General features: G+C 46.6%; 1 protein-coding gene across 2 annotated transcripts in view; it reads right to left on the reverse strand.

The window, feature by feature from the left end:
• CLPB (caseinolytic mitochondrial matrix peptidase chaperone subunit B) overlaps nt 1–11,838 on the reverse strand; it is a 148,307-nt gene that overhangs the window by 22,914 nt on the left and 113,555 nt on the right. For both annotated transcript variants that reach the window (XM_017532932.2, XM_017532933.2), the window contains one exon: nt 3,367–3,481. In XM_017532932.2, the coding sequence (XP_017388421.1) occupies nt 3,367–3,481 (115 nt within the window). The remainder of the gene's footprint in view (nt 1–3,366; nt 3,482–11,838) is intronic.

An 11,838-nucleotide genomic window follows, 5' to 3' on the forward strand; every position in this document is an offset into this window, starting at 1 on the left:
AAAAAAATCACTACAACTCCACAACCCAGGGATGATCTGGACGGAGGGTCCAGAGCTTCAGAAGATCACGTTTTTGGACTAGTCAAAGAGGGAAGTGAAGCATGAGATCTGGTGGTGAGCCCTGGTGGCTATACGCAATCCTTCTGTAATATAGAATATTCGCCATACTCTGGCAAAGCAGAACATGTGAGGTGGCAGAGCTTCCCCAGGGGAGTGTGTAACTTCAGAGTGTCAACTGGGACCAGGTCAGAGGGAGCTCCGAGAAAGCTGCAGGGTATGTGCAGGCTCACCTGCTGTCCAGGAGAGGCTTCTTAGAGCAGGTCTGGGGAATGGCCTGCCCACCCCTGGGGTCAAAGGTCAAGGAGTATGGCTGTTATGAGCCATTCTATAGTTACATTCCCTGTATGCTGTGAGCTACTAGAGAGCAGGTGCTGCAGCTTCTCTTTTTTACCTTGGGGCACATCCTAGAGCCCATGAGGGCCTGGGCTATGGGGCCATTCCCTGGAGATGGACAAGGGACCAGACCAAATTCTTTAATTTGACAAACTGCACTAAGAATCCACTTTGAGCAGGGTGCTGTGCCAGGAATTGGAAGCATAAAAACAAGTCACATTATCTCCCCTCAAGGAGCCTGTAGTCAATTGCTCCTGAGCTGAGTTAGGCTAAATAAAAACCAGCCAGTGTGTGGGTGACAGGTTGGTGTGGGGTAGGGAAGGGCCAGAGGAAAAGACTGTAAGCAGAGAGGGTGGCAGACAAATGCAGGCGGTAAATCAACACAGTATGTACAGGAGGCAGAGGCAGGCCACTGTGGCTGGTGCATGCAGCTCAAAGCAGGGAGCTGCAGCAGCGGGCCTGCATGCCAGGTTAGGGCAGCAAGGAACAGGCAAAGGTTTTAAACAGGGGAGTGGCATTGTTACATACGTGTTTTGCAAAGATCACTCAGCTGGTGAGGAGAACTGATTCTAGGGGAAGGAAGGGAGGCAGGGACACCAGTGAGGGGGCTGCCTGGTTCAGATGGGAGACTGACACCCTGAGTTAGGGCAGTAGTATTAGGAACAGAGCAGAAAGGCCAGGTGTTTGATCCTTCATGGGCTGCAAGGGGGCAGGACATGGGAGGGGCCCAGGAATCATCTGAGTTTCTATTTAGGAGTCCAGTGAACGGTGGTCTCTACACAGATCACAACACAGGAGATGGGCAGGCTGGGGAGGGGGAGGAGTCTGGTTCTGAATGTCCTGAATAGACAGCTGGTTGCCTTTCTGAGGAGAATGGTGGGGCTTAGAGGTGCTGAGCTCCCAGGAGGTCTGCCCAACAGGGCAGGCAGCTGCCTTTCCTTGTGACCGAGAGCAACTCTGGATTCTGGAAGGAGAGCCTCATTTTCAATGCCAAAGCTCTGGCTTGCAGGGTGTCCTGGTTTGGCTCCAGTGGCCCTAGACCAGAGAGGCCATGAGGGCCTGGGCTGTGGGGCTGACGCTTTATCTCCTCCATTTGTAAGGTGGTAACTGCGCCAGCCTTGCTAGAGGCCCTGCAGCTGGGGATCACACTGATAAATTCACTGTATTACTTTGCACAAATCAATATCCCAGCACTTACCAGGGGTTGATGTGACCGAAATTGGTTTCAGCCAATTCGTGAGGGTAATAAATGGCCATTTATCAAATCAATTCATTCTGCGGCACTTCTCTGGCTGCCCATCCTCATGGTACCCATGGGGTGCCAAGCTCCATCCAGCCAGTCCCTAGCATACATGTGACACTAGCTTAGAGAACTCAGGGAGGCCTGGCCTAGCCTCTAGATCCACCTCACTCACCTGGACCTGCTTCAGCGTGAGGTCCCAAGGTGCTGGGTGCTGCTTGCCTACCATAAGTTCTGACCCAGAGAGTGTTTCATGCTTCAGCTGGGTTGGCAGCTGCAACCACCAGGCTGCCTTATTCCCTCATGCTTGGGTTTAGAAATCTCTGGAAGCTGGTCACAAGGACTGAGCATGGCTCTGAACATTATCATTGTGATTCCCAGCTGCAGGGCTTCTCAGCAAGGTGGATGCAGTAACTTCCTTACAAAGGAGGTTTAAAAGCACCAACCCCACAATCCAGGCATACCACATGACCAGGTAGAGTCTTCCTGGGGCAGTGGTATTTTAAACTTCAGCTGAGTGTCAGAATCACCTGGAAGGCCTGTTAACATACAGATCCCCAGAATGTTTGATTCCATGGGTGTGGGATGAGCCTGAGATCTGATTTTTAACAGGTTCCCAGAAGACAGTGATGCCACTGGTCCAGAGACCATGCTTTGAGAACCACTGTGTTGGCAGATGCACCTTTGTCTTGGCCTGGCCCATGGCTCCTCTTCCCTTGCCTTATCTATCTGAAATCAAGCCCAAGGAGTGGCGCTTGAGAGTCAGGGAACAAAGATAAGGCCACTGTATTCAGCAGAACCTTAGTTTTAATTATCTGCTAGTGGGGTCTGCACAAGCAGGAGGGTCATTTCATTAGGGGTTATACCAGAGGGCAGCCTGGCTCCCAGGGGTCAAAGTATGGAAATAAGAGCTTCAAGGGTGAAGAAGACTCAAAAGTTGTTCAGGGTATTTTCTGTAACATTGGGCCAGCTGCTGACAAACTATCCAGAAGTGATAGCAGAGTCCCAGGTTGGCAGATGGGGACATAAGTTCTGGCTCAGCTGCTACGTTGCTAGTGACAGACAAGCTCCCATCCCTCTCTGGGTCTCAATTCTCCCACTTGTAAAATGGGTTGAGGCCAGGTGCAGTGGCTCACACCTGTAATCCCAGCACTTTGGGAGGCTGAGATGGGTGGATCACGAGTTCAAGACCAGTCTGGCCAAGATGGTGAAACTGTCTCTACTAAAAATACAAAAATTAGCTGGGCGTGGTAGCGGGTGCCTGTAATCCCAGCTACTCGGGAGGCTGAGGCAGAGAATTGCTTGAACCCAGGAGGTGGAGGTTGCAGTGAGCCAAGGTGGTGCCACTACACTCCAGCCTGGGCAAAAGAATAAGACTCCATCTCCAAAAAAAAGAAAGAAAAATGGGGTTGAGGATAGCGGACTAGGTGAAGGTCAGATTTAAGTTCTATGCATAGGAAAGCAGCCTTGAGCAAGTGATTTAGCTATTCTGTCTCAGCTTTCTCATCTGCAAAATGATTTAGCGGTACCAACCTCAGAGGATTGCTGTAAGGATTAAATGACACATGACATGCAGAGAGCTTATAACAATGTCTGGCATATAGATAGGACTCAACAAATGCTAACTTTTAATATCATTTACCGCACCTATCCAGTTTGGCGTCAACCGGATGTACACCTCATTGCAGCAGAGCATGAACCACGCTGCCCTTTCTGGGGTCCCACACACTCACCAGCACCCACTGTGGCAATGGCGCTCTCCTGGCCAATGATGTGCTCCTTCAGTCGCTGCTCCAGGGGGAAGCGGCGCCGCTCCTCAGCCTCACGCTTTCGCTGTTTCTCTTGGTACTGTGGGGAGAGAGGGCAGATGGTTCAGGGCTGCTGGGTCCATAGCTTCATTCTATCCTGCAACTCAGAGGGAAAAACACAGGTCTGGGTTTCTGGGGGTCCTCCTTCATAGCTATGGCTCATGGTCACTGGGGGCTGGTCCAGCTCTTCGCACTCTCTGCTCAGGTGTCTGCCACTCAGGGGTCTCGGCTCACTCTGCTGGTAGAATAAGTACTGCTAGCAGATTAACCCTGGCTCTGGAGGCTGACAGAAGACCTGGGTGCAATCCCAGCTTTGTCACTTACAAGATGTGCTTATCACCTGCAGCAAGTTATTTCACCTCAGTTTTCTCATCAGCATCAGCAAATTGGGGATTAAATATTAATATGATAGGCCTAGCATCATGCTTGGCATGGAGTAAGTGCTTACTAAGTATAAATTCCTTTCTCTTTCGTCTTGAAAAACTTTTTGTTGTCCAAAAGAGAGCTATGAACACCCTCCATTTCAATTAAACATAATTATTCAGCAACTGCTGTGTGCCCAGCCTTGTGCATGGCCACGATGAAAGGGTGGGGCAGGGGAAGGAGGAGGACTGTGCCCTGTCCCCTGGGAGGTTCTAGTTGATGATGAGGGTCTGACATGTCTGGCCCTGGGCTTCATCCACTTCACAAAAGGCAGCAGAAGCCTGAGCTTGATCGCCCCACACAGAAGAGGAGGGTTGGGGCTTGCCCTCAGGCAGCTCAAAGTCAGGTGGTAGGCATGGCCTGCACACAAACACTTCACGACCATTTTCCTCAAGGGTTCAAAACATGAATGTTTATCTCTAGGACTGTATCTTTCACTAAAAAACACAAAATTGTACTTGAAAACAAGTTTGGCGAATGTCTGTAAGTCCGTCCTCTAAATCAATTATGGGCTCCCCAAGGACAGGCCCTATCTTTGACTCACTGCTATTTCTAGCATGGGTCCTGGCACAGTGGGGCATCTGGTGAGTGTTTGCAAAAATGACAGATACAAAGAGGAGAGAATTAACAGCTAGATGGGGTGGTAGTATAGGAATAGAGAAAGGAAGGAGACACATAAGTGTGGAACAACTGTTGGGGGGCTTTCTGGGGAACAGGAGTATTGGAGAAGCTGGAGGAGGACTGGGCCAGGAGGGACCTGTGGGACTGTCTGGAAAATAGGCAGGGAGGGGCGAGGGCATGGGCCTGATGGTAGAGTATTTGTGGAAATTAGGAGCTGGAGGGAAAGGAAGCAGATCTTGAACCGGAAAGGAATGACCAGGTCTTCGGGAGGCTCCTTTTCCCCATGCCTGTAACACTAACATCTTTCTAGAAAGAGAGCTGTCAAAGTAAGGCCCTGTCACAAAAGTTGTGGTTGCTGATTGCTCTTGTGGGCAGAGTGGATAAAAAATACCTACTGTTTGGGCAGTGTTTTCCTGTTACAGTAGTGACCTTGACAGAAGTTAAAAAAAAAAAAATAGCAAACAATCCAATTTTGGCTGTTGCTATCAGTCTGTAACTGAAAGCTCCCATCAGTCCTGGAGTTTCATATGGAGCAATAATTCGGTGCCAATCCCAGTGGAGTGACACTTGCCGGTTGGAATCCAGAGTGTCACTGTGTAGCTCCCTCAGGCGCCACATACATCACTTGGCTCTGCTGACTTCAGCCATAGATCTGCTTTTTCCTCCTCCCTGCCCACCCAGCCCCGCTCAGCACTTAGGTCCACTGGGCTGGAGGCTCTGATGGTGAGATGCACACATACTGGCTGGAACAGTGCCAGCTTGCAGTCTGGAGGCCATGGAGGGAGCCTGAAAGGATGGAAGCTGGTGTGCAGGGGTTTGTTGAGTCAGTTTCCTCACTTCCCTTCAGTGATGAGTCCCAGAATATGCCTGCTTCTGGGCCTTTGCTGACACTATTACCCCACCACAAAGGTCTTCTCTCTTCCCACCATCCTCCAACATGGTACTGTCTAGGGGGTCTGTTGTAAGGCTGTGTGCCTACGTGAGGCCCTGGGACCTCTGGTGCACTTAAATAACTTCCTGTTTGTCTCTCCTTCCTGCACCATGAGGTCATTGGTTACAAGACCAGGTTTATTTGTCTCTATAGTTCCAGCACCTAGCAAGGGGCCTGGCTCACAGCAGGCATCAATTTGTGTTGCTAACTGAATAAAGGTGACTACTATTTGTGGAATGGCTGCTGTATGCCAGGCACTGTACTCAGCACCTTATACACAGCATCTTTAATTTTTTCAGCTGTCTCCATCTGAAGTTTGGCTCTTCTTTTGGCTCATAGTGAGGCAAATTGAGTAGAAAAACATGCTTTGCTCCAGACAGACCTGAGCTCACCCTCAACCTTATCTACTCCCTGGCTAGCTAATTTTGGGGAAGTTAGCCTCCTAGAATCTTAGTTTTCCTCATTAGAATGCGGGGTAGGACTCATTGTTCTGGCTTGTAGGATCCTTGTGGAATGCCAGTGAGGATTAAATGAGATAATGCATTAATATATAAGTTCTTAGCAGAGTCTCTGGCACATAGCATTAAGTAAGAGGCAGTCTCAGTGACCAAAATGGCTACCTTCTACCTAACCCTTATTAAGTCTTTGACAGACGTTACTCCCCTTCTCCTTCACTGCACTTTAATAACACATTGTCTAATTCAGTGCCTTTTTGTTTTTGGTACTGGAATCCTTTAATTAATTTACCTGTGGGTAGAATTCCACAGATAAAGAAGAGTTACTCTGGCTCAAGCAGAAGCCAGGAGCCAAGTCCACTTGGTTGCTACCACTGCCCAGAAGCGGCTCTCGGGGCTCCTTCTCTAGGAACCCTAGGTCTGCAGTATACAGTCTCAACGCTCGCCTGGCTCTGGAGGTGCATCCACTGCCTGAGGTGGCTCATCTCTACTGTCAGTCTCCCTTACATGAGAGAGAATTCCACCTCTGGGTACTTTCCATCCATTGGTCTGTGGGGCCTCACAGAACATATCTTTTCCCTCTGCCACAGGCAAAGTCTAACATAACTTTTCTTTCCACTTTGTTGATTCGGGTATGACCATTATGGCCTCCCTAAGTCTTCTCTAGGGAAACACTTCTACTTCCTGTAACTCTTCTTCGGTGTCATGGTTTTAGGTTGTTTGTTATTTCTGTTTCTTTACTGGGCAAGGCCGGGTGCAGTGGCTCACACCTGTAATCCTAGCACTTCGGGAGGCTGAGGCAGGCAGATCAACTGAGGTCAGGAGTTTGGGACCACCCTGACTAACATTGTGAAACGCTGTCTATACTAGAAATACAAAAATTAGCCTGGTGTGGTGGTGGGCACTTGTAATCCCAGCTACTTGGGAGGCTGAGGCAGAACTACTTGAACCCAGGAGGCGGAGGTTGCAGTGAGCCGGAATTATGCCACTGCATTCCAGCCTGGGTGACACAGGGAGACTCTGTTTCAAAAAAAAAAAAAAGAGGAAATATTTACTAGGCAAAGAAAAAGAGTCCTTGACTTCTATGGATGTGACAGTTGGGGTAGGGTGTTACACCATGAACTGGTTAGTTTTCCAGGAGCTTTCTGGATGATCTTGGGAAAGGTTCAAACTATGGCCTAAATCGCAGCACATTCCGATTCTTCCCAGCCTGCAATCCCAAATGTCTATGCCAATTCAGAAAAACCTTGGAAAATGGATCAGACTTCTTGATAAAAATGTATAGGACACTGGATTGATGCCTGCTGTGAAAATTATGCTTCATGCACTTTTCACAGTGTTTAGCACAGAGTTTGTGCTAAACAACATATTAAATGAATGAATGACTTTTAAAGACATGAGCCATGTGCCCAGCCTTGTGAAGGTTAGCCAGTGGAGTAAACTAGAGAAGGAAAATACTTGATATGTATATATTCTATTTGGAGGAGAAGAGATAGAAGGATGGGAGAAGGAGCTTGGTAAGGGCTCTATAAATACTATTGTTCCTGTCTCTTTGAGGAGATGGGGAGTAAGGCTCTAAGACCGAGTTCAAGGCTCTGCTTGGATAGGGATCCACTAGAGGAGAAGCTAAGGCAGGAATTCAGCCTGCAGAAGCAGAGGGCCTGAGCTGAGAGAGGCATTGTAAAAGAGCCGCCCAGGAAAGCAGGAGTGGGGGAGTGAGCATCTTCTTAATAAAAGCCACACACAATTAGCTTCAGAAGCCCTCACCTGGAGCCGGCAGCAACCAGCTTCCCATGCTGCATCTTGGCTGGATAATCGCAGTCACTGGTTTCCATCAGTCTTGATTTAATATGGCACCCCTCCTGGCTGTGAGTGCATTTACAGGAAAGGGCTGGGAGGCCGAGGCGAAGCCTAGCTTGCCTCGCTCTGCTCAGAGGTGGGTGGCTGGGCTGAGTGGCTCTGCAGGGGAAGGTTACAGAAGGGATATGGCAGGCATCCCAACTGTTGGGCATCCCTCAGGGGAGAGGTCTGACAGTGAACCTGGCAGTGTGTTCACCGTAGGGGTGGTGGGTAGGCAGAACAAGACCCTGGGCAAGAATGGGAAGGTAGGTATGGATCCCAAAGAGATGAAAGGCCAAGCTGTAGTTTACCACTCAAGGGGAGGTCAGGCCTATAGAGTCCATCTGCTGCTCATAGATAAACTGAGGTATGGCCCATACTCCTGAATCCCTGATTCAGATGGTGACTCATATAGTCGGGCCTTCTACCATGCCCTGAAACGGCATGACATAGAGGCCTGGGAAGGGAGGTCAAGAATGGGAACAGGAGGTAACAGATGAGATAGTGGGGGCAGGGATGACGATGGAGAAAACCTGGAGGATGGGAATGATAATAGAGAAGCCCAGGAATGCCAACAAAGAAGTCCAGGGGATGCAGAGCAGATGGGAACACAAGACTGAAAGATGAGAGAGGCACCCGAGGGATGTGAAAGTCTCTTAAACTAGTCCACAAAGTACACATCCCAGTAGGAGAAGGCTGGATGATACAAAGCAGGTGTCAGCCCCTTCACACTTGGCAATCACTAGGTCGGCATCCCAGATTCCATTCTCCTCTCTTCCAGTCCATCCTCCTTTTGCTGCTAAAGCCATATTTTAAACATGTAAATCTGATCATGTCACTCCTCTGCAAATAGCTAGGTGGATCAGAGACAAGACTGATGAGAGATGGTTAAGAGGGGCAAAGAGGTGGGCGGATCACCTGAGGTCTGGAGTTCAAGACCAGCCTGACCAACATGGTGAAACCCCGTCTTAAAAAAAAAAAAAAGAGGGGCAAAGAGTGGCTAAAGTGAGAAAATGAGTTTGTGCTCTTCTCAGTGCATCATATCAGAGGCATGTGATGTTGCTTTATCTCATAACTGGTTGTGTTAACTTCCATCACTAGGTTAAGGTGGCGGCTGCTAGGTTTCTTCACTATTATTTTTCCATTTTTAATTAAAAAGTATCTTGTGGGGAGATACTTTGACACTGTGTAAATAATCCTGTTACTCCTCAAACTTCAACTCATTAATTTTAGCCTTCACTAATGTGGGACTGGCTGTTTTAATCCTCATAGCCCTACGAAGTTGATAGCATCATCATCCCTATTGTACAGAGATTAAGTAAATTCAAGCAAGGTTCTACCGGCAGCAAGTGTAGAGACAGAACACTAACCCTTGCAGTCTGACTCCAAAGCCTGCACCGTCCACTTGGAGATAAGGAAAGACTTGCCTTCAGGGAGTTCACAGTCTGTTTAAGATGAGACTCAAAACAGAAATTTTCTATCTGCTAGAAGTTTTAGTAAAGGGCTACCTGATGAATTTATTGAAAATAAACCCCACAGGGTATTCTTGCCAGAAATGCATAATCTGAGTTGAATCACAATGAAACATCAGACAAACGCAAATGAGGAACATTCTACATAACAACCAACTCACACTTGTTAAAATGTCAAGGTCCACTTTTGAATGGGCTTGTTTTTTTCTTGTAAATCTGTTTTAGTTCTTTGTAGATTCTGGATATCAGCCCTTTGTCAGATGGGTAGATTGCAAAAATTTTTTCCCATTCTGTTGGTTGCCGATTCACTCTAATGACTGTTTCTTTTGCTGTGCAGAAGCTGTGGAGTTTGATTAGGTTCCATTTGTCTATTTTGGCTTTTGTTGCCAATGCTTTTGGTGTTTTGGTCATGAAGTCCTTGTCTATGCCTATGTCCTGAATGGTTTTGCCTAGATTTTTTCTTTCTTTCTTTCTTTTCTTTTCTTTTTTTTTAAAAGATGGGGCTTCTCCGTGATGGCCAGGCTGGTCTTGAACTTCTGACCTCAGGTGATCCACCCACCTCGGCCTCCCAAAGTGCTAGGATTACAGGCGTGCGCCACCGTGCCCGGCCTCTGCTTAGATTTTCTTCTAGGGTTTTATTGTGTTAGGTCTTATGTTTAAGTCTTTAATCCATCTGGAGTTAATTTTAGTGTAAGGTGCCAGGAAGGGGTCCAGTTTCTGCTTTCTGCACATGGCTAGCCAGTTTTCCCAACACCATTTATTAAATAGGGAATCCTTTCCTTATTGCTTGTTTTTGTCAGGTTTGTCAAAGATCGGATGGTTGTAGATATGTTGTGTTGCCTCTGAGGCCTCTGTTCTGTTCCATTGGTCTACATCTCTGTTTTGGTACCAATACCATGCTGTTTTGATTACTGTAGTATAGTTTGAAGTCCGGTAGTGTGATGCCTCCCGCTTTGTTCTTTTTGCTTAGAATTGACTTGGCTATGCAGGCTCTCTTTCGGTTCCATATGAAGTTTAAGGTGGTTTTTTCCAGTTCTGTGAAGAAGGTCATTGGTAGCTTGATGGGGATAGCATTGAATCTGTAAATTACTTTGGGCAGTATGGCCATTTTCATAATATTGATTCTTCCTAACCAAGAACATGGAATGTTTCTCCATCTGTTTGTGTCCTCTCTTATTTCGTTGAGCAGTGGTTTGTAGTTCTCCTTGCAGAGGTCCTTTACGTTCCTTGTAAGTTGTATTCCTAGGTATTTTATTCTCTTTGTAGCAATTGTGAATGGCAGTTTATTCTTGATTTGGCTCTCTTTAAGTGTGTTATTGGTGTATAGGAATGCTTGTGATTTTTGCACATTGATTTTATATCCTGAGACTTTGCTGAAGTTGCTTATCAGTTTCAGGAGATTTTGGGCTGAGACGACGGGGTCTTCTAGATATACAATCATGTCGTCTGCAAATAGAGACAATTTGACTTCTTCCTTTCCTATTTGAATACCCTTTATTTCTTTTTCTTGCCTGATTGTTCTGGCTAGAACTTCTAGTAATATATTGGAGTGGTGAGAGAGGACATCCTTGTCTAGTGCCAGATTTCAAAGGGAATGCTTCCAGTTTTTGCCCATTCAATATGATATTGGCTGTTGGTTTGTCGTAAATAGCTTTTATTATTTTTAGATATGTTCCATCAATACCTAGTTTATTGAGGGTTTTTAGCATAAAGGGCTGTTGAATTTTGTCAAAGGCCTTCTCTGCATCAATTGAGATAATCATGTGGTTTTTGTCTTTGTTTCTGTTTATGTGGTGAATTATGTTTATAGACTTGCATATGTTGAACCAGCCTTACATTTCCAGGATGAAGCATACTTGATCATGGTGGATAAGCTTTTTGATGTGCTGTTGCAATTGGTTTGCCAGTATTTTATTGAATATTTTTGCATCTATGTTCATCATGGATATTGGCCTTAAGTTTTCTTTTCTTGCTGAGTTTCTGCCGGGTTTTGGTACCAGGATATGAACAGACACTTTACAAAAGACGACATACATGAGGCCAATAAACATATGAAAAAATGTTCATCATCACTGGTCATTAGAGAAATGCAAATCAAAACTACACTGAGATACCATCTCACGCCAGTTAGAATGGCGATCATTAAAAAATCTGGAGACAACAGATGCTGGAGAGGATGTGGAGAAATAGGAACACTTTTACACTGTTGGTGGGAATGTAAATTAGTTCAACCATTGTGGAAGACAGTGTGGCGATTCCTCAAGGACCTAGAAATAGAAATTCCATTTGACCCATATATATCCCATTACTGGGTATATATCCAAAGGATTATAAATTGTTCTACTATAAGGACACATGCACAAGAATGTTCATTGCAGCACAGTTTACAATAGCAAAGACCTGGAACCAACCCAAACGCCCATTGATGATAGACTGGACAGGGAAAACATGGCACATATACACCATGGAATATTATGCAGCCATCAAAAACGATGAGTTCGTGTCCTTTGTAGGGACATGGATGAACCTGGAAACCATCATTCTCAGCAAACTGACACAAGAACAGAAAACCAAACACTACATGTTCTCACTCATAGGCGGGTGTTGAACAATGAGAACACATGGGCACAGGGAGGGGAGCATCACACACTGGGGT

Source organism: Cebus imitator, unplaced genomic scaffold (genome assembly GCF_001604975.1).
Source record: "Cebus imitator isolate Cc_AM_T3 unplaced genomic scaffold, Cebus_imitator-1.0 Scaffold79, whole genome shotgun sequence".
NCBI classification, from domain to species: domain Eukaryota; kingdom Metazoa; phylum Chordata; class Mammalia; order Primates; family Cebidae; genus Cebus; species Cebus imitator.